Genomic DNA, 23,257 nt, shown 5'->3' with positions numbered 1-23,257 from the left:
GGACATTGTGCCGGTGATCTTTGATTTCATCATTGTTGTTCAAGTAGATCTCCATCTCTTTAATTTTGCCTACCCCTGGTCTAACTTGTGTTCACCTCTGGATAGTCCTAAATTATGCCTGACCACCCATATTAGCATATTCACTGGTGGTACTGACATTGGTCTGTTTGGACTGTCCTCCCCTTGGCCCTATTTGTGGATCAAGCGCATAAAGATACCCCAGAAGACTGATGATAAAAGTAAGTAAAAAAGCAGCCTCGTTCATTGATTCTGAGGAATGACTTACTAAGTGGTTAGAACTTCCACCTGGCAGCACTTGGAGTTGTCGGTTTAAATCCCAACCTGCAATACCTGCCTGGAGTTTGTTCTCCCTGTGGCTGTGTGGGTTTACTCCAGGTTCCTCCGACAATCCAAAGACATGATGGAAGTTAATCGTCTCCTGTCTAAATTGGCCCATGTGTGTGTATGTATGAACGTAAGTTGGGGACTTTCGATTGTAAGCTCCTTGAGGACAGAGTATGATGTGAATGTATAATAAATATGTAAAGCGCTCTGTAAATTGATGGTGTTATATAAGTACCTGTAATAAATAAATTACTTGACACTCACATAAGGGATGGTTATGCCTCAGCAGTTCCAATACTTTCCACTAACTATAGAAATAATGTTGCCTTTCCCATTACTTGCTACAGTTTTGTGACTGAAGTAGTAGACAATTTATTGGCGCTAACTGAGTGAACAGGGTCTAGGGAAAGATTTATGATTGTGTTTTGTTTATGTTGGACAATGACAGTTATGGCATAAATTGATAGGCCTAGACTGGGTATACAACTAGGACAAAGGTGTTGGGCTTAGCACAATAGTCAGATAAGATGTTTCAGGGTATCACACCATAATCAGTGTCTCTATCCATCTATTACATTGGGCACCACACAGGAATACAACTTCATGTCCAAAATATAAAATAAATTTCAACATGAAGCTTCTCCAGAACCATCTATGGAGGCTACTTGGTGAAACACAGTGTGCATATTTTATGCAATATTGAATTCTAGTGTAGGCCTTCAATGCCAAGTGTCATTTTTGCTGGACCTTTACCTAATAGACCACACAAATAAAACCAACAAGATGAGAAAAACTTCAGAGCGCTCATTAACATGCTGGACTACACCCAATATTGACTGATCACTGTTGACTGAAAATATTATTTAAAGCGCACCATGTGGAGACAACAATTTTGTGAATAACAAAGGCAGGTATTTTGGGAGCATCTCATCCAACAAAAAGGTATTGGGATGTCATTGTCTTGTGATGTCACCGACTCCCATAATCAGTGGGATTTCTGTTTCAAATGCTTGGCTGCCAAAACCCAGTCAACCCAGGAAAGAAAATGATTTCTGTTTTGAGTGAGTACCAGTGGATTAAACCAACTAATGCTTTCATGTCCTGTGGATACTTGTAGCTGGCAAATGTGCTAAGACTACTATTATGCAAAGCATGGAAGTTTCTCTCCTTACATTGTAGTAGTTATTTATACACAAATGATTTCTCCACTGTTTAAAGTCATTGCTTTCATAAGTGAAACAGGGGACATGATCTTGCCACCATCTGCAGCATTTTCCCCAGGAAATGTAAGAATTTCATCTCTTTTGATACATTAATAGAACTGATAAGAAAAGGTATCTTTATGTTAACATGTGAGTAAAGGTCTGCTTTAATTTTTTCATAAATCATAGTGACCCCATAAAGTATAATTTTTAGACTTAAATTATTCTAACCTGCAAATGTACCTCCTATAAATGAATATGGATGATTATACTTTTGGTTTGTTGATCTGTCTATTATAATAAATTATAAAATAAAATAATGTTACAGAAAGACATTTAACATAGCATTTTGGTTTGAAGCAAGCAAGGGAATCTATCGGGAGGAAGGAAGCCTGACAGTAAATAGAACATATGGAGACCAGTTAGTATAGCCATTGGTTGGCTGTGGCTATACCATACTGAACATATGTAGACATGCATCATGACTCTCTAGCATGCTGGTGTTACCTGAATTATATGAAAATGGGCCTTTATCTGGAAAAAAAATATTAATATGAACGGGTGTCAGGTGAAGAAAGTTATGATATAAAGTATGTAGCAAGGGAGATAACATTAAACGTATCATCTATATGTGGCAGAAACCCTTTTAAATTATAAAAATGGAAACTTTAATTTTGAAAAGTTGGAGTTTACTAGATAAGTTAATTAGATTTGCAATAATTAATTGGAACGCCCCTGCTACATAGAATTTCAGGAAATGACAAATAAAACAGAAATGACAGTATAGAAAGTTCACAATTAAAAAACATAGACTGAAAAACTTCATGATGCCATGGCCATGCACTGACCTTCCTACATAGAAAATGTGCAATAAGCATTTGCTTATGTGGTAAATACATAGCAAAGCCAGTGCAGCACCATCCGTTGTTTATGTCAAACAATTATGATCGTGTAGACAAAGATACAGCGTGTTAATACAGTTAGTACTGAGAGTCTGAGGATAAGCACATACTGGAAGTTCAATGCTAAGTCCATCCAAAAATGAGATATATGGGTAGATACCGGTGAAATGACCCACTGTCTTCATATATCATGCAGGACACTCAAAAGAGTTTCCTCTTAATATGAATAAGAAAGTATCTGAGTCTTGCTGCTAGATTTCGTTTATTAATCTGTCCAACTTTATAGAATGTGCAAAAGCAGGAGCAAGACACCCTAGCTTTGGTTGAAGAAAGGGGAGGGACTCAGGTATGGAAGACTACCACAAGAACCTCCAAAGAGATTGAAGCATTTCAACCAACCAGAATCAGTTTTGGCAGACTTAGCTCTTTGGTGACTCACACTATGATCTCTATCTGGTGGAAGCAATTTCGCATTAATGATACTTTTTAAGGACTGTTCCATAATGAGAACACGTCTTCTATTGTTTTTTTGTCCTCACCTGATGACTGTGGGCACCCACTTATCTTCTGAGCACGTGTTGCAGCTCTATGGAGTACAGAGGCAGTTGCACAAGGAAGAGCATTAGGTAAGAAAAATGTAATTTACATGATTTGCCCAAATCTTTGTGGAGCCAAAAATATTGTGCTTTCAGATCTGGATTCCTCTGCAGCCAGCATAGACCATAAACATAGCAGCAGGGCTGCCAGAGGTGGAAACAGTAGCCCACACATTATGTTGCAGTCAGTATAAAATGTGACCATGGAAAAAGATTCTAGACAACCCCCTTGCTTGCCAGTGTTATCGGGATGGCTCCTTATTGTTGCTTTCTCTGCAACGCCCCTGGGTTTTTGCTGGTGGAGTTGTACACCTAAAACCAAAGGTTTTCGCTCCCATTCAAGTCATTAGTTCTAGGTCTAATGATGCAAAGTGGGCAAATCATCTCTTTTATCCCTCCCTCCTCACAACCTCGAGGTGTACTAAATAATCTTGCTAATATGATACTAAGTTTAGGAGGGGTAAAGTACAAGACAGGTTACCTAGAGGAAAGAAGGTATAAATCTGGCCCTGGGTGCACGGGAAATAGGTCAAGGACTTCAACATAAAATATCTCTTTTGCAGCATTCAACTGACAGGTGAGCCATGCTCATATGTGCAAATTAATCTTTGTGCTCTCTCTGCCAGGGCAATAAAGTTATGATCCGTGCTAAGCAAACATGGCCATATTCTGGTTCCAGAGCACTGAGATCATTGGTAGTGGAGCTGAATGTACCAGTGTCACTCATGCAGAGGACCTTCTCTGAAGCATAATACCTGTTGGGATTTTTTTTGTGCCCTCCTAGACAGATGAAGCTTGAAAAGATAGCACAAACACCAGATGGTGTGTACTCCAATCCTTATTATTATTATTTTTTTTTTATATGACAGGTTCTCGTTCAGGTAAAACGTGTCCTTACTGTTCAGCCAGGCAGATAACATAGTGTGAGGAACCTATGGATGAAAGTCAGTAAGTGTGCAAATATATGAGAGTTATTTAATAAAGTAATTTTCAATCTGGCCCATAGAATCTGGTTTCTGTTAAGGACACAGAAAAAATCAGTTTCGGGTGAACAGACTGTGACTGGGATTTTGAAACAGACACAGATTAAAAACGAATCCTTTACTAAATCACCCCTATAATGTGTAGACATGTGATCCATGCAATACAGAGCACTTGTATTTCACAGCATACAACAGCAAAGCACTGAATGCCAGAATCAAACAGTGCTAAAAACGTAAATAATGTAATTATGGAATGTATGCTGGAAAATAAAACACTTTAAAAAAAAGATGAAAGAATTATAAAACCCAACTTCTACACTGTATGGTATTAAGTTAGTATATGACTTAAATGGACTGTGTTGCAGCATAGAAAATCTTTGGGCTCCTTACACTAGTCCGTTTCTGGAAGAAGCATACGTTTTCCACTGAAATCAATAGAAATGCATCAAAACGGACTTTGCCATGTGTTACCACGCATTGCAATGTGCTTTACAGTGCATATCAATGAGCATCATAACATGTCACATCTGGACAAAAATGGACAAGTATGAATGGGCCCTGGGCTCAGGTAGGTTCACCTTGCCATCCAGCACCTACTGTACATGCCTGGGTGACAGCCATCGCTCTCTCCACACTCAGCTAAGCCCTATAGCTGACATCAGCAGGTGACGTCTGTTCATTTTATTAACCCACCAATATTCACTGCAGTGCTACGGGGATGTGACAGCTCAATTCATCAAAAAGATGTAAAGACTGTCAAACATACATTGACACACATGTAAGCACTGGAAAATTAGCCGTGTCTATCTGACTCTCTCAGATGCCCATATGAACAGGCCCTAACTCATTACACACATGGAAAAGTGCTGGTAACTGAAGGCAAAGTACTTGCATTTTAAGTATGTGGGCAGTTATTTTAGTAGTATTTATAATATATATATATATATATATGTATATATTTTTAGTGTGTACTAAAGGGAGTTTTCTCTTATTTATCTGGAGTCAGAATGCCAAAGAAATATCATCCCTGTGGGACTACAAATGTTTTTTCTTAAAGTGTTACTAAACCCAGGAGCCTGCATTCACTATATCTGGTCTCCCACAGTACACAGAACATGGAAATGCAATTTTAGTAAATACAGTATAAACTTCTAAATACCTTTCCTCACCAGCAGAACAGTATTGTGACTTCTATCAGTGTGCAGCCAAGCACTGGTTAAAGCTTGTAGGAGGAGTTTTCATTCTCCTCTGACTGTCTTATGAGCCTGCATGACCCCTGACCCTCTGTCTTGACAGCTCTGATTGACCCTTTTCTGATCACATGCACCTTCCCAAAAAAACTCTCTAGCAATACACACCAAACTGAGCATGCGCAGAATGCCTCCTAGGGCTCTGTAATATCAGGAGATGGATTTGGGATAGTGGAAGGAGGGGAGGATCAGAAAAGACAGAATTAAACAGCCTTTTTTACAGAAGGTTCCACGGTGAGTATAACAAGCATGCTTTACTGTATATGCAGACTGATTTTACTGTTGTGGGTTTAGTAACACTTTAAATTGTGTTTTTTTTGGGGTGGGGGGCGATTTTTAATAATTATCCAGAATAAATTTGTATAATGTACAAAACATGCCATGGAGAAGATTTATTATAACTGGTGCACACAGAATCTGGTGCGGCTGTTCATAGTAACCAATCAGCTTCCAGGTTTTATTGTCAATGCTTAATTGAACAAACTGACTTTTTTTTTTTTTTTTTACTTTTTATTTTGCACAACAACATGCACATACAAAATGACAAGTAAGTGAAAACATCATGTATGAAGGCACAATATACTTCACAGTGATCCGGTCCGCAGGACCAGCCGTAGTCTCAAGACCCAACCTGTAATCCAGTACTTCTGCTTTTGTTCGTTTTTTTTTAAAATTTAACTATATACATGGGCAAAGATATATAGAGTATATTACTCTAATGCCGCGTACACACGGTCGGACTTTTCGTCTACAAAAGTCCGACAGCCTGTCCGACATACTTCCGACGTACCTTCGGCGGACTTGCGGCAGACTTTCTTACGAACGGACTTGCCTACACACGACCACACAAAAGTCCGACGGATTCGTACGTGATGACGTACACCGGACTAAAATAAGGAAGTTCATAGCCAGTAGCCAATAGCTGCCCTAGCGTGGGTTTTTGTCCGTCGGACTAGCACACAGACGAGCGGATTTCGGGGTCCGTCGTACTTACGACGTAAAGATTTGAAGCATGTTTCAAATCTAAAGTCCGTCGGATTTGAGGCTAAAAAAGTCAGTTGAAAGTCCGGAGAAGCCCACACACGATCGGATTACCAGCCAGCTTTAGTCCGTCAGCGTCCGTTGGACTTTTGTAGACGAAAAGTCCGACCGTGTGTACGCGGCATAAAACCGCCTCAGGTATATCAGCATGTTAAGCCTGCACCCTCACACTCAGGCGAGGACTATCAACATGAATCAAGTAAAGACTAACATCTCCGCACCCTTTCACCCTCACTGATCCACATCCTCCTCCAATGTCTCCTTTGAGTCAACCCACCTAAACCAGACCTTCCTAAACTTCTTGGGATCTCCCCTGGCCTCGTACATCATACAGTAGAGAAGAACGTCCGCATTCACAACTTTCAACCACATCCCTAACGTCAGTTGTTCCCCAAGGTTCCACCTTCTAGCTATGACTTTCCGTACTCCAAAATATAAAACCCTAACGAACAGCTTGATGTACACATTCAACTACTCTTGGTCAAAAATTCTCAGGAGGCATCTCATGGGGGAACATATATTAGGGAGATCAAATTTATCTGCTATAAATTCAGTCACCATAGACTACAGAGGTCCCATCTTGGCGCATTCCCACACCATGTGAATAAATGTTTCTTCCGCCCCCAGACATTTGTGACAAACAGCAGAGTCTTTTTTATGCATACGAAATAATCTGACCGGTGTATAATAAAACTGATGGAGGTACTTAAGCTAAATCATCTTATCCATTGAAAAAAGGACAGAGGTGAGGTAAGTATTCAGGACCTCCTGCCATAACTCCTCTGACAACTCCGGTACAAAAGCTCTCCACTGAGACCTAGTCCTGTCTATCAACCCGGGATCCCCAGGTCCCACCGCCATATAATATCTGGAAATTCGTTTGGTTGGGTCAGGGTCCAAAGGGATCTTTGCCATAGAAGTATTTTGAATCTTAACTGCCCCACTACCAAACTGCGCTGCTGCTGCATGATGCAACTGAGCATATCTAAAATGCCAAGTCCTGGGTATCCCAAACTGTTCCCTCAGTTGAGCAAAGGTGCAAAGCCTTCCTTCCTTGTATATGTGATGGAGATACTTAACCCCAAATTTAGCCCATACATATCCATCCTCCAGTTTAAAGAACTCTGTCAACACTTTATTATAACATAGAGGACTATTAGGTGACATCCACAGGGGGGGCATCCCTCGCCTGTTGGGCACAAAGATGAAATATCTAGATTCTGTGTTCACCAGTTTTAGTAAATCTCTCCCAATATGCAGATGATTTGTACTGCATTGCATACTACAAATTCCTTAATCCTAGTTAGTTCAAAGTAAAACTGAAGCAAACATGGGAATTTTAATATTGATCTGTGTTTATATTACACAGTAATAGGCTGGTTTCACAACCTATGTACATGCATTGGACACATGTTGTGCATATGTTTTGGGGGTACTTCCATTTATTTTTTAATGGGAACCCAATACATCCAGGTAGTAAATATCACACCTGACCCTTTACTTTCAAAATATTTTATTTTTAAAATACATAGAATACAATACGATACATTTAATAATTATTTTAAATCCTGGAAAATGACGAGTTTACGACAGTAAGCTATTAACAAATGGGGATAAAATAAAAAGATATTCCAATCCTGTTAGGCCAGCTTAATAGATAGAAAAAAGAATCAAAACATGCAGCGCAATAAAATGAAACTAATAAAACCATATTGCATTAATCATATAAAATAAATCTGGAAATGATAGCAGTAGAAGCACTGAAAAAGTCCAATAACAGTTCTCCAGGTGAATCAGGCAGACAAAACAATGCAGCAGTGATTGAGATCCCTCCACCACAGGTAGTCCAAGCCTCTCACCTCATATATTCGACCTGAAACAGGTCACAGAGCCTTATACCCACTCCTGGGGTGATGGAAATATATGAGTGAAGCCCTTGATCTTGGTCAGAAGAAGCAGGCTGATGGAAAGAACCTTGGGCAGGTGGGCTGTGGGGGAGGAGTAATTAAGCTCCAGTTGGAAATCTGCAGTCATTGAGTGAGCATCCATCAACGGGGAATGGATGGGGGGTGGATGCTCACTCAATGACTGCAGATTTCTAACTGGAGCTTCTTTACTCCTCCCCCACAGCCTACCTGCCCAAGGTTCTTTCCATCAGCCTGCTTCTTCTGACCAAGATCAAGGGCTTCACTCATATATTACCATCACCCCAGGAGTGGGTATAAGGCTCTGTGACCTGTTTCAGGTCGAATATATGAGGTGAGAGGCTTGGACTACCTGTGGTGGAGGGATGTCAATCACTGCTGCATTGTTTTGTCTGCTTGATTCACCTGGAGAACCGTTGTTATTGGACTTTTTCAGTGCTTCTACTGCTATCATTTCCGGATTTATTGTATATGATTAATGCAATATGGTTTTATTAGTCTCATTTTATTGCGCTGCACGTTTTGATTCTTTTTTATGTTTATGTGAAGGGTTATTTTGAATTACCTTTAGTGTCAGCTTGCAATTTAGTTATTTGGGGATATTTATTGATCTGCGCCGAATACTGTTTTATTCTAAAATTGTCAGCTTAATAGATAACCCGGTCTGGTGGAGAGCACTAAGGATATAGAAGGATTCCCAATCCCCGGCACCCCTAATGCGGCGTACACTGTCCAACAGACTTTCGACGGACTTTTGGCAGACTTGCGGCAGACTTTCTTACGAACGGACTTGCCTACATACGATCACACAAAAGTCAGACGGATTCGTATGTGATGACGTACACCGGACTAAAATAAGGAAGTTGATAGCCAGTAGCCAATAGCTGCCCTAGCGTGGGTTTTTGCCCATCGGAATAGTACACAGACGAGCGTATTTCTGGGTCCGGCGTAGTTACGACGTAAAGATTTGAAGCATGTTTCAAATCTAAAGTCCGTCAGATTTGCGGCTGGAAAAGTCCGCTGAAAGTCTGCTGAAAGTCCGGGGAAGCCCACATAGGATCGGATTGTCAGCCAGCTTTAGTCCGTCGGACTTTTGTAGACGAAAAGTCCGACCGTGTGTACGCGGCATAACGGTATCATACTGTGCCGAAGGAGCGAACCCTCCACCCCTCCCAGCGACTGTGATGCATTGGGAAGAAAGAGTCAGGGGTGTTTTTTGATGTGTGAATGCTCATTGAGGACCCAATAAAAATGAATGGGCGTAGGTACTACAACTGTTGATGCTTCAAGAAATGCATCTGATTTTATTCCAAAAATGAAGTTCACTGGCACCTGACCAAAGAGATTGCGTCTAAGAAAATAAGCTCCTTTGACAAGAGAGTAATATGACTGGGTCAGTTTACTTTATACAGTCCGCCCTGCACAATGGGTCACTGCTATAAAATACAGGAAATAATAATATACAGCAACCACTGTAAACCAAACAAAAAAGAAAGTTGTGTCACACCTTCTAATTCCCTTTACTATATATAGCAGCCATCACTAAATGGCGAACCGTGGGCCAGATTTGGACCGAGTCACTGTCCCATTCGGACCGCTGCGTTCTTCCATTTAGGAGCCGGTTCTTCACTTCAGCCACTGCTGCCGTCGCTGTCATCCCAACAGAGCGGAGAGCAAGAGGCAGCCACGGGACAATGCTAGGCAGGAAACGGGAGACAAAGCAGCTTTGGATGTACGGGGGAAGCTGCCAGAGTTAACTTTTCAAGTGTTCCAGCAGGTTATTGGTTATTAGGATGAAGAGCAGTCCTAGCAACCAGTCACCTGCTGGGACACTTGAAAAGTTATCTCCGGTAGCTCCCGCCCTCCATCCAAAGCTGCTGTGTCTCCTGCTGTCTAGAGCTGTCCTGCCTCCTGCTCTCCACTCTGTGTACACGAATAAGGTAGGAGTGAAGGGGCAGAGCTGAGTGGGCAACAATGTGAATGGGGGGACAAAATTAGTGGGGTCTGTAATGTGAATTGGGGGCAGAGCTATGGGGGGCAAAGCTGAGCGGGGCTGCACTGTAAATGGGGGGACAGAGCTGTGTGGGTCTGTAATGTGAATGGGGGGAAAGAGCTATGGGGGGCAAAGCTGAGGGAGGCTGCACTGTGAATGGGAGGAGCAGAGCTGAGGGGGCTGCAATGTGAAAGAGTGGAGCAAAGCTGAGGGGGGGACGGCAATGTGAATAGGGGGGGGGAGCTGAGGGGGGATGCACTGTGAATGGGGTGAGCAGAGCTTAGGGGCTGCAATGTGAATGGGAGGAACAGAGCTGAGGGGGCTGCAATGTGATAGGGGGGACAAAGCTGAGGGGGACTGAATTGTGAATGGGGGGAGCAGAGCTGAGGGGGATGCAGCATGAATAAGGGGGAACAGAGCTAAGGAGGAGCTGCAACTTGAATGGGGGACAGATCCTATGGAGGTGCAATGTGAAGGGGGGGGCAAAGCTGAGGGGGCTGCAATGTGTATAGGGGGCAAGGCTTAGGGGGCTGCAATAAGAATGGGACAGAGCTGAGGGGGTCTGCAATGTGAATGGAAGGAATAGAGCTAAGAGGGGCTGCAATGTGAATGGGGGGCACAGCTTAGGAGTGCTGCACTGTGAATGGGGGCAGAGCTGAGGGAGGCTGCAATGTGCATGGGGGGCAGAGCTGAGGGAGGCTGCAATGTGAATGGGGGGCAGAGCTGAGGGTTGAGGATAGAATGGGGGTAGAGGACATCGCTTTTGGGGGAATGTGAAGGTGGGGGCAGAGCTGAGGGTTGAGGATAGAATGGGGGTATTGAACATTGCTTTGAGGGGATATGAAGGTGGGGGCAGTGGACCCTACTGGGGGGGGTCGGTGAGAAGGGAGGGGACAGGGGACACTACTGTGGGGGGGGGGGGGTCTTCAGAGGACACCACTGTCAAGGGAAAACTGTGATGTAAAGGAGGACTGAGGAAACTGATAACGAGATTGTTATTTAAGAGGAGGGGGCTGTGATGTGAATGATCTGAGTCATCACACAAACAGGAAATTCATTTGGGCCTCGGCCGGAAGAAAATCTTACGGATCGGGCCTCCCTGAATTTTAATTCAATACCGCTGGTATACAGAATGCCTTTTAGAAAGTCACATGACTACAAAACACCAACTATAAAAAATTGTTACAATACCCAGAGCATATACAAAATGTTCTATTTCCTTCACTCCTAATTCAATTATGTGAAAATATAACAAAGAAAAACATGACCAATCTGATGGCGAAAGATGAATTATAGAAGTAGGCTTATTCAAAAAGCAGTGCAAAAATGACATGAGAAGTGAAGTTTCTCATAGCAACAACATTCCAGTTTACCATGGTCAGATCACCCAAAGGTTCACGCTGATAGGGATAGGGTTACTGAATTTAGCACATAAATAACTGCTCTAGTGAAGAACCTTTTAAATACTTACCACACTACATGACTGTGGCCTCATAAATAACAATAAAGGATAAGAAATAACCACAGTAACTGGGGACCTGTTTTACTTTCAACATGCATTTGAAATCCAATAACTGTAATCTGGTTACCAGTAACACTTCTAGTTTCCCCTTCATTCAATAGGTTGAGATCTGAATTGCATACAATATTGTAAATTAAAAGACTTACTTTGCAATCTTCTGGTCGGGCTTTCCCCATGCATCTGCCTCCGCTGCATAAAGGGAGATGGGTGGGGTAGTGGTAATGAAGACACATCATGCGTCTGTAGCTTGTACCAATGTGGCTCATCATCTAAAAGTGCAGTTTCTAATTCTATTAGAATCTGTGGGAAAGAAAGACACAGTTAATACACACATAGGTCAGATCAGCCAGCAGTTCCCCTCTGTGGTTGTCTAGCTTTAAGTCCAAACTTGAACATGCTGGAACAATGAGGTTGGACCTTTGGGGTTGATCTACTAAAGTCAAATGAACTGTGCACTTTGCAAAGTGCAGTTTCCCTCTGCAAGTGCAGTTGCTCCAGAGCTTAGTAAATGAGACAAGGCTTCACTTTGCAAAGAGTACCCAATCACGTGCAAGGAAAATAAAAGAAAACAGCATTTTTGCTTGCACATGATTGGATGATGGAAGTCAGCAGAATATTATCTGCTCATTTACTAAGCTCTGGAGCAACTGCACATGCAGAGTGCATGTCTTTTTCCCCTTAGTAAATCAACCCCTCTGTAACACAATCTTAATCTATAAAAGCTAACCGGTTTAAATATTGACATGTTAATAGTATTTTTATTTTAAGCTGATTAAACTCACCAATAAAGATTCTGTTTTACTAAACTAAAGTAATCTTCAACCTACCGTTTAACTAATGAAAGCAGGGCTAGACTTCTGAGGAGGCAATCAAGTAATGGGTGGTGATTGCAGATCTGAATCACTTGCCTCTTACCAATATTCACATTCAATTGATTTTTATAAAACAATTTATGAATAGACTTCAATAAAGTTACAGAGATTCACATACTGGAACAATTGATCTGTCATACGATAAGAAAATATAATAGAAGATGACATGTACAGTGCATCCATTCACAGAGTTTCACTTTTTCCACATTTTGTTATATTACAGCCGTATTCCAAATGGAATAAATTCATTATTTTCCACAAAATTCTACAAACAATACCCCATAATGACATTGTGAAAAAAGTTTGTTTAAAATCTTTGCAAATTTATTCAAAAGAAAAAAAGAAAAAAAATCACATGTACTTACAGTAAGTTTCACAGCCTTTGCGCAATACTTTGTTGAAGCACCTTTGGCACCAATTACAGCCTCAAGTCTTGTTGTACAATGCTACAAGCCTGGCGCACCTATCTTTGGGGAGTTTCTCCCATTCTTCTACGCAGGACCTCTCCAGCTCCATCAGGTTGGATGGGGAGCGTCGTTGTCGAGCCATTTTCAGGTCTCTCCAAAGATGTTCAATTGGGTTCAAGTCTGGGCTCTGGCCGGGCCACTCAGGGACATTCACAGAGTTGTCCCGTAGCCACTCTTTTATCTTGGCTGTGTGCTTAGGGTCATTGTCCCATGGGAAGATGAACCTTCGCCCCAGTCTGAGGTCCAGAGTGCTCTGGAGCAAGTTTTTATCAAGGATGTCGATGTACATTGCTGCATTCATCTTTCCCTCAATCCTGACTAGTGGTTTGTGCTCTAACATGCACTGTTAACTGTATGACCTTATATAGACAGGTGTGTGCCTTTCCAAATCATGTCTAATCAACTGAATTTGCCACAGGTGGACTTCAATCAAGTTGTAGAAACATCTCAAGGGTGATCAGTGGAAACAGGATGCACCTGAGCTCAATTTTGAGCGTCATGGCAAAGGCTGTGAATACTTATGTACATGTGTTTTTTTTCTTTTCATTTTTTTATTTTTAATAAACTTTTAAAAGATTTCAAACAAACTTCTGGGATACTGTTTGTAGAATTTTGAGGAAAATAATGAATTTAATCCATTTTGGAATAAGGCTGTAACATAACAAAATGTGGAAAAAGTGAAGAGCTGTAAATACTTTCCAGATGCACTGTATGTTTTTTGTTTGTTGACGGGCTTGGGAAACCTATGGGGTAGTGAGGGACTGTGCCATAAGCAATACCATAGGTTGTAGGGCAATGCACTGAGAGAGGGGAATTTTCCTTCCAAACTAATAGGTATTTATTGGTATTTAAAAGAGAAGTGCAAATGGAAGAGTTATATTGTGAAGGTTGGGGTCAATTTGGTCCATAATGAAAATTTTGCAAAGGAGAAGACAAGAGCAAAGTTAATGAAGGCAGGAAAACTCAGATGAGTAGAAAGAGAGTGAGGAAGAAAGAAAGAGAAGGAAACAGGAAGGGTGGAAAGGACACTGGAAGTCCACCTAGGCTCCTCTCTAAAACAGAAATCTGATAAGCAAGTAAAGCTTTCATGTGGAAGAGAGCCATGAGCATATTGAATACATGGGGTGCAGACAGTAAAACACTTCTCATGGGGGTTCAGAAGTATACTGATAAGTTTCACGCAAAGAAAAAAAAAATTAGTCAATGCCTTGCCTTAACTTCCATAAATCGCCTCCTTCTACTTTTCATGACTTCATAGACATCATTGCTACAGTGGTATGAATCCCCTCCCCTCTCACAAGGCCAGAGTAGGGGTGTGAAATGTAAATGGAAGTGTTAACACGTTAAAATGAAAGGGGGGGGGGGGGGGCATGGTCCATAATGGAAATTTGTCAAAGAAGAAGATGAGGAGCAAAGTAAATGAAGAAAGGAAAAATTAGAGGAGCAGAGAGAGAACGGGGAAGAAATAAAAGGAAGGACGGGTGTAAAGGGCATTGGTGGTCCACTTAGGCTCCTCTCTAAGAAATAGAAACCTTATAAGCTTCTAAGTGAAAATGAGCCATGATCATAATGGATCTATGAGGTGCAGACAGTAAGACATTTCTCAATGGGTGTTCACGAGTATAATGGTAAGTTTTACAATAGTAAAAAAAAAACAAGTCTATTCTTGCCTAACTTCTGAAAATTGCCTCCTTCCACTTTTCAAGACTTCAGTAGAAAACATTTCTACAGTAATGTGAATTTCCTACCCTCTAGCAAAGCCATAGTGAAGATGCTACAGTTGGACTTCCCAGTAATATGTTCATTTTAAATCATGTAGAATCCATCAGAGAAGTGTGATTCTATTATTTGGCTTTGTAATGACATTAAAAGTGGGCATAACAAGACATTTTTCAAAAGCAATATCTCCATGTTGGAATTGAGATTTAAGAAAACAGCATGTCAACTTGCCAACAACCTGGTGTATCAGTTGTCAGTGAAGTTGGCCTTTAAGCCATTTAACTGTCTGGTATGTATGATTCATGATAATATGGCACTTGTATCTCTGCTTCATTTGGCACTGGCAGTAGGCCTTGTCATGTAGGTCATAAAGGCCCACGTCAGGTACATCACTCTATGCGTTCGTATAGTAAGACTGCGGTGACTGCGTCTTGCACAGAGGACTTTTGCTCTGCTGTCTGTCAAATGTCAATAAACTGTCTACCATGATGGAAATCTGTAATTCAAATGTTATTTCATTTATTGTTTGAATGACAAGTAAAAACCCAGCAACTGGGGCTTGAAAATGACACCAGAGTTTATAGTTCTAAAAAATAAACAAAGAATCATTCATACCATATTCTGCATTCAGATTTTATTCAGCTAGTGAGCAAAAGTGGTGCAGATGTGGGGTCATGGTGCAGTTTCATATACTGACGCATGCAGGCAGCTTGTCAAGTGTCCAGGCACAAATATAATACATGTGATTGTTCAAAATCACAGACATACTTCAAATACACAAGACAAATTTAGTTATCCGGACTTGTACAGTAGGGAAAAAAAAAGGTACAGAAAAAAAAATGATCGAGGACCTAGCTTCAAATTTATTTTTTCTTTTTAAGTACATGCAGACTAAGCAATGTGTAAGGGTAACACTTCTGGGTATGTATTACCTCTCGTAGGGATCACAGTAGTCCCTGACTATGCCGTCACTTGCTTGTCTCTTGAGAAAGACAGAGCCACTTGCCAGAGCATCATCCCAGGTCACTATTTCCTGGGCTGTGATAGCAACTAAGGGATGATACAATCATGTAAATACTGGGGTCTGTGCACTGATAGAATTATTCAGAAGATGTTTAGAGGATCATGGGTATCCATCTAAAGTTATCCTATAGGAACTTTGGTCTTCTAATGGGTGTGAGCCAGAGCAAGGTGAAGGATTTATATGAGGAAGAGGCACTGACATGCTGCTCAAGCAGATCCCGGCAATCAGTGTTTCTGTCTCACACAAATGGCATCCACGGAAAGCCCAAGTGAAGTTACAGAAAAAAATGTTTAGCCAGTTATACACTCTACTAACCGTCTCTGTTTTCATTGTCTTCCCTGGATTTTCCTGTTACACCAGTTATGATGTGTGTCTAAACATGATCGTGCAGTCAGAGAGGCACCAGATATTGAACACACTGGCCAGTGTCATTCGTAGCCTAAAAGCCTAGTACACGCTGGCCGATTGTTGGGCAACATCGCCTAGTTCACTAAAAACCGTCCAACATTCAGCCCATGTGTATGGCAACTGGTCTGACAGAAGAATGCTTGGACGAGCATGCTGGGAAACCATCAGCTAACCGGCTCCCGTTCAGCGCTCTCAGCCAATGGCTGAGAGCGCTATCCGGAGAGTTCTGGCGGGGGGCTGTTCCCCTATCAGAACACAATAGAACAGCAGGGGAGATGGATGTACTAACATCGGATTGTTAGTATAGTGGCTCTGACCGGAGCTGTCAGTATTTTTTTCGCTCAACGCGCTGGGTTGAACAAAAAAAAAATAGTTATGTGTACTAGGCTTAAAGCATAACTCCACTTTTGTTGAGAAAAAAAACATTCCCCTTAGGTGCTCTATGTACATTGCAAGGATTATAACAACATTTGTTGCAGATTCCTACCTTTTGTTATTCTGAAGAAATCCCTGTGTATTTGTCTCTGCCTCTGTGCCAAGTGGGTCTAATGGGAGTGGTTTCATAATTATCAGTCAGCTGTGGCAGCTGCAGAGCACTAATGAGGAAATCTGCTGGGCCTGCAATCTTTAGATTGTTTATACACACAGATCCACGTCCTGGATCTGTTACTGTCACGAACATCGGCACGCACATGGGCTCCCAAGTGACAGCCGTGAAGCCCAGGACATCATATGACACCCACCCAGGATGGGAGATCATTTGACTATGGGCGGGAAGGAAGTGGTTAAACCTTCTTTTTAGGTTTTGGAGTGGAGAGGGATTAGAACACCTGTCAAAATTTTATTGCTGTCTGTGTCCCCATTAGGCAGAATCACCCTCTCTATTTGTCCTGTTTACTGTTATCATCAAAAGTAAATGAAGAACACACATTTTGAGTTGTCCCCCAAACAGTAATAGAGGGGAAATCTTCCAATGGGGACACTAGTTCTGGTGACAAAAGATTCCCTGACTTTGGAAGGATTGCTCCGTACTTTCTGTTTTGGCAATGGGACTGAAAGTGAAGGAAAATCTTCCCAATGGGACACAGAAGGCAAAAAAAATTGACAGGGTTTATAACCATCCCGTACTCTATTCAAAATTGAAAACAAAAAATTAAAAAAAGTTTTGCATTTAATTTTACTTTAAGGATGTACAGTGCCATTCAATATTTTTGTGATCTCAAACCTGCAAACACAGTTCTGTAGAACCAATTCCTATTTCTACAAACCTAGCTCAATCTTATCTTAAAGTGTTACTAAACCCAGGAGCCTGCATTCACAGTACACAGAACATGGAAATGCAATTATTTTACAGCAGTATTATGATTTCTATCAGTGTCCGGCCAAGCACTGGTTAAAGCTTGTAGGTAGAGCTTTCATTCTCCTCTGACTGTCCTATGAGGCTGCATGACCCCTGATCCTCTGTCTGGACAGTGCTGATTGGCCCTGTGCTGATCACATGCACACTCCCAAAAAAACAAAACAAACTAAACTCTCTAACAATACACACCAAACTGAGCATGGACAGCGTGCCTCCTAGGACTGTGCTATCAGCAGATGGACTGGGGACTGTGGAAGAAGTGGAGGAGAAGAGAAGACAGGATCAAAACAGCCTTTTTACACATTGTTGAGGTTTAACCCCTTAGGTTCCACAGTGAGTATAACAAGCACGTTTTACTGCATATACAGGCTGATTTTACTGTTGTGGATTTAGTAACACTTTAACCACTTCAATACCAGGCACTTTCGCCCCTTCCCGCCCAGGACAATTTTCAGCTTTCAGCACTGTCGCACTTTGAATGACAATTGTGCGATCATGCTACACTGTATCCAAACAAAATTTTTATCATTTTGTTCCCACAAATAGAGCTTTCTTTTGGTGGTATTTGATCACCTCCGTGGTTTTTATTGTTTGCTAAACAAACTAAAAAAGAACAACATTTTTGAAAAAACTGTTTTTCTTTGTTTCAGTTATAAAATTTTGTTTTCTCCTTCACTGATGAGGCGGCACTGATGAGGCGGCACTGATGAGGATGCACTGATATGTAGAATTGATGGGCACTGATATGCAGCACTGATGGACACCAATAGGCGGCACTGAAATGCAGCACTGATGGGCACTGATAGGCGGCACTGATGGGCACTGACTGGTGGCACTGACTGCTGACTGTGATGGGCACTGACAGGCGGCTGTGCTGGGCACTGACAGGCGGCACTGATTGGCAGATAGGCGGTACTGATTGGCACTGACAGGTGGCACTGATGGGCAGCACTGATGTTGAGGTACTGACAGGTTTTACTGCTGGGCACTGAGATGGGCACTGAATGGCACTGTGGTGGGCACTGATTAGCACTGATATGGGCACTGATTGGCACTTTGATGGGCACTGTGAGCTGTGTTTTTATGGGGTAATAACTGACAGCTTATGGGCACATTTTAAAAGGTGTTGTGGCACATCTGAGGGGGCTGTGATGATAATCAATGTGCTGATTATCAGCACAGAACCCCCTCTGACAGGGAGAGCGGCGATCGGCTCTCCCTGTCAGTGTGAACCGAGAAATACCGTTTACCGGCATTTCCTGGTTCACGCGATGATCAGCTGTGATTGGTCACAGCTGATCACGTGGTAAGAAGCCTCTGACAGAGGCTTCTTATCACGATCGGAGATGCGGGGTGTCAGACTGACATACCGCACTTGCGATGGGCGCGCGCCGGCATTTTATCCTGCTGGACGTCATATGACGCCCAGTCAAGATAACAGAACCACTTTCTGGCCGTCATTCTGCATACGGCGGGCGGGAAGTGGTTTTAAAGTCAGATATCTTAATGCATTCTATGCATTAGGATAAAAAGCCTCCTGTGTGCAGAAGCTCCTCTAATACTTACTGGAGCCCCATCTCTGTCCATCGATATCCACGAGTGTCTCAGCCATCTAGGACTCTCCCTCCTGATTGGCTGAGACACAGCAGCTGCGCCATTTGCTCCAGGAGGGAGGGGCCAGGAGCACCAAAGAGGGACCCGAGAAGAGGAGGATCCGGGCTGCTCTGTGCAAATCCACTGAATAGAGGTGGTAAGTATAGCATGTTTGTTATTTTTAGAGAAAAAAAACAAGGGTTTACAATCACTTTAATATTGCATCTTTTCGCCCACTTGCAGGCAATGTAACATCGAAAGGAAAAAAGTTCTCAACTGAAAGGAGGCCCAATGACATTCCCACTCTGCAACTGTAACATGAAAATTGCATAGATGCCGGATCCTTGCACGAGGAAGGCTTTGTCGAATATATTTTGGGTGTAAATATCTGGTTACACTAATTAAATAAATGTAGCTTGGGGAAACAAATTAGTGGAAAATTATTTGTTTTCAAATTGTTCTGTCGTTCATCCTAATTAAAGCTTATAAAAAAAAACCATCTATGCATTTACATCTGCTACCAGGCTGAAGCCCTATCTAGCCCATCAACAATATCTAATATCCAATATGTAATAGAAAGAAATATTTGTGAAAAAGACATCTCTGAAACACAAAAAAAGTTTTGATCCTTTGGCAATAAAAAGTTCCCAGTACAGCCCAGTAGTGTTTGTGCCTTGTGTCAGGAATCCAACTACAGTATATCTTGAAAGAGAACAAATCATGGCCTGATAAATACTGATTATCACTGAGAAATGTAATAAATGGCATTCAAATCTAATTGATGACTTCCAAAATTGATGAGTTCCAAAATAGCATTTGGTTCACTAGCAGGCCTAAAAAGATTACGTACAATTTACATAACAAAGCAAGGCCAAATAACGAGTATCAGATAGAAAAACAACATGTACTTCCACGGCAACCAATTCGATTTTGGCTATTATCTCCCCAGCACACATAAAAATGACAGCTAGCATTTGATTGCATGTCACTGACAGTACAGGCATACCCCACGTTTAAGTACACAATGGGGTTTATTTACTAAAGATGGAAAGTGCAAAATCAGGATTACTTCTGCATAGAAACCAATAAGCTTCTAACCCCAGCTTGTTCAAATAAGCTTTGGTAATGAAACCTGGAAGCTCATTGGTTTCTCTGCAGAAGTGAGCCTGATTTTGCACTTTCCAGCTTTAGTAAATAAACCCCATTGTGTACTTAAAAGTGGGGTATGCCTGGTACCACTTATTTTCTTTCAATACCTTTTTTATGCCCTGTGCACTCCTTCAGCCCGGTTCACAATGAAGTGCTACAAATTTGGTGCAAATTTGCATTGCGATTTCTGCTTGCCAAGTGTGATTTCAATGCAAATTTGATGCGAATTTGTGAGGGGAGTGGTCACATCTGCGATTTATATTACTATAAAAACTAGGCAAAAAAAAATTGCAGTGATGTGAACATTGGACTGCTGCTTCAATCGTGTCCCATAGAAGTCTACGGAGCTGAAATTTACATCGCACTAAACTCACACAGGATCCTTTTTTGAGCGGGATCACATTTGCACCACATATACAGTATCTCACTAAAGTGAGTACACCCCTCACATTTTTGTAAATATTTTATTATATCTTTTCATGTGACAACACTGAAGAAATGACACTTTGTTACAATGTAAAGTAGTGAGTGTACAGCTTGTATAACTGTGTAAATTTGTTGTCCCCTCAAAATAACTAAACACACAGCCATTAATGTCTAAACCTCTGGCAACAAAAGTGAGTACACCCCTAAGTGAAAATGTCCAAATTGGGCCCAAAGTGTCAATATTTTGTGTGGCCACCATTATTTTCCAGCACTGCCTTAACCCTCTTGGGCATGGAGTTCACCAGAGCTTCACAGATTGCCACTGAAGTCAACTTCTTTGGCTGACCATGGCGAGGCCTGTTCTGATCGGAACCTGTCCTGTTAAACCTCTGTATGGTCTTGGCCACCGTGCTGCAGCTTAGTTTCAGGGTCTTGGCAATCTTCTTATAGCCTAGGCCATCTTTATGTAGAGCAACAGTCCTTTTTTTTCATCCTCAGAGAGTTCTTTGCCATGAGGTGCCATGTTAAACTTCCAGTGACCAGTATGAGAGAGTGAGAGCGATAACATCAAATCTAACACACCTGCTCCCCATTCACACATGAGACCTTGTAACACCGAGTCACGTGACACCGGGGAGGGAAAATGGCTAATTGGGTCCAATTTGGACATTTTCACTTAGGGGTGTACTCACTTTTTTTGTCAGCGGTTTAGACATCATTGGCTGTGTGTTGAGTTATTTTGAGGGGACAGCAAATTTACACTGTTATACAAGCTGTTTTAGATGACATATGAATCTATGTTTTTTGGATCGCATCTGATCTGCACAGAATTTGCATAAGTATGAACCGGGGCTTAATTGGCCATTGGGCTGCCTATGAGATATGCAACAGATTGACCAACAAAGGCCTCCTTTACACAATAGGGGATTCAGCTATGATTTTAATGCACCCCAACCATCCACCTAAACTGTGCAATGCTTTGATGATGCATGTCTCCTTTGGCAAGTGCAACATATTCAAGTGAATGGGACTGCACTGTATCCACCCTGCAATTGCATGTAATTTGAGCAGCACAGTGCTGCTGGCTTTCACTGGTTAAAACAGGCATTTAGGAAGTAAAATATCCCCCCAAGTCACCTGTCAATTGCCTCTAAAAACTGATGCACCACAGAACAGTCTTCAGGGGGGGCGGTGAACACCACAGCAACTGTAAACAAGCGCTAATGAAGAGCATACACCAAGCTGACAATACTGCTGCTGATTGCAAGGTAGTGGCTTAAGCTCGGTTCACACTGCAGCGACCTGAAAGTCGTGTGACTTATGCCCTGTAAACACGGTCGGACATTGATCGGACATTCCGTACGTCGGGACTATAAACGGGGCAGTAGCCAATAGCTTTAGTCTCTTAATTAATTCTGAGCATGTGTGGCACTTTGTGCGTCGGATTTGTGTACACACGATCGGAATTTCCGACAACGGATTTTGTTGTCGGAAAATTTTATAGCCTGCTCTCAAACTTTGTGTGTCGGAAATTCCGATGGAAAATGTGTGATGGAGCCCACACACGGTCGGAATTTCCGACAACAAGGTCCTATCACACATTTTATGTACGGGGCATAACAGTGCGACTTTGCCAGATGACTTCAATGCGACTTCAGTGTGACTTGAAGCGACTTTGAAGCAATGTCATCGAATGCCTGGGTAATCTTACTGTAATGTCGTATCCAAATCACATCAATTAACCAATTAAGGACCGAGCTTCTTTTTGACACTTGTTTAGAAGTTAAAAATATATTTTTTTTACTAGAAAATTACTTAGAACCCCAAACATTATATATTTTTTTCTAACACAGTAGAGAATAAAAAGGGGGTCGTTGCAATACTTTCTATCGCACCGTATTTGCACAGTGGTCTTACAAGCGCACTTTTTTGGGAAAATAAATACATTTTTTGAATGAAAATCTAAGACAACAGTAAAGCTAGCTAATTTTTTTTTTTATATTGTGAAAGATAATGTTATGCCGAGTAAATTGATACCCGACATATCATGCTTCAAAATTGCGCCCAAACTTTACCCTTAAAAATCTCCATAGGCGATGTTTAAAAATCTCTACAGGTTACCAGTTTTGAATTACAGAGGAGGTCTTAGGCTATAATTATTGCTCTCGCTCTAACGCTTGCGGCAATACCTCACATGTGTGGTTTGAACACTGTTTTCATATGTGGGCGCTACTCACGTATGCGTTTGATTCTGTGCGCAAGCTCGTCGGCACGGGGCACTTTAAAAAACTTTTTTTTTTCCTTTTATTATTTATTTTACTTTTTATTTTGACACTGTCTTTAAAAAAAAAAAAAAAAATTTGGGTCACTTTTATTCCTATTGCAAGGAATGTAAACATCCCATGTAATAGATAAAATGTCAGGACCTCTTAAATATGAGACCTGGGCTCAAAAAGACCTCGGATCTCATATACACTAAA

General features: G+C 41.6%; 1 protein-coding gene across 49 annotated transcripts in view; it reads right to left on the bottom strand.

The window, feature by feature from the left end:
- Positions 1-23,257, bottom strand: part of RIMS2 (regulating synaptic membrane exocytosis 2) — a 911,223-nt gene that overhangs the window by 291,679 nt on the left and 596,287 nt on the right. For 29 of the 49 annotated variants that reach the window (XM_073632100.1, XM_073632087.1, XM_073632103.1 and 26 more), the window contains 2 exons: positions 11,906-12,059; positions 2,055-2,081 (listed from right to left, as the gene is read on the bottom strand). In XM_073632100.1, the coding sequence (XP_073488201.1) occupies positions 2,055-2,081; positions 11,906-12,059 (181 nt within the window). The remainder of the gene's footprint in view (positions 1-2,054; positions 2,082-11,905; positions 12,060-23,257) is intronic. The other 20 variants (XM_073632110.1, XM_073632090.1, XM_073632096.1 and 17 more) reach the window with 1 other exon arrangement.

Source organism: Aquarana catesbeiana, linkage group LG05 (genome assembly GCF_042186555.1).
Source record: "Aquarana catesbeiana isolate 2022-GZ linkage group LG05, ASM4218655v1, whole genome shotgun sequence".
NCBI lineage: Eukaryota > Metazoa > Chordata > Amphibia > Anura > Ranidae > Aquarana > Aquarana catesbeiana.
The sequence above is the reverse complement of the archived record's forward strand: the minus strand, read 5'-3'. Positions and strand labels throughout refer to the sequence as shown.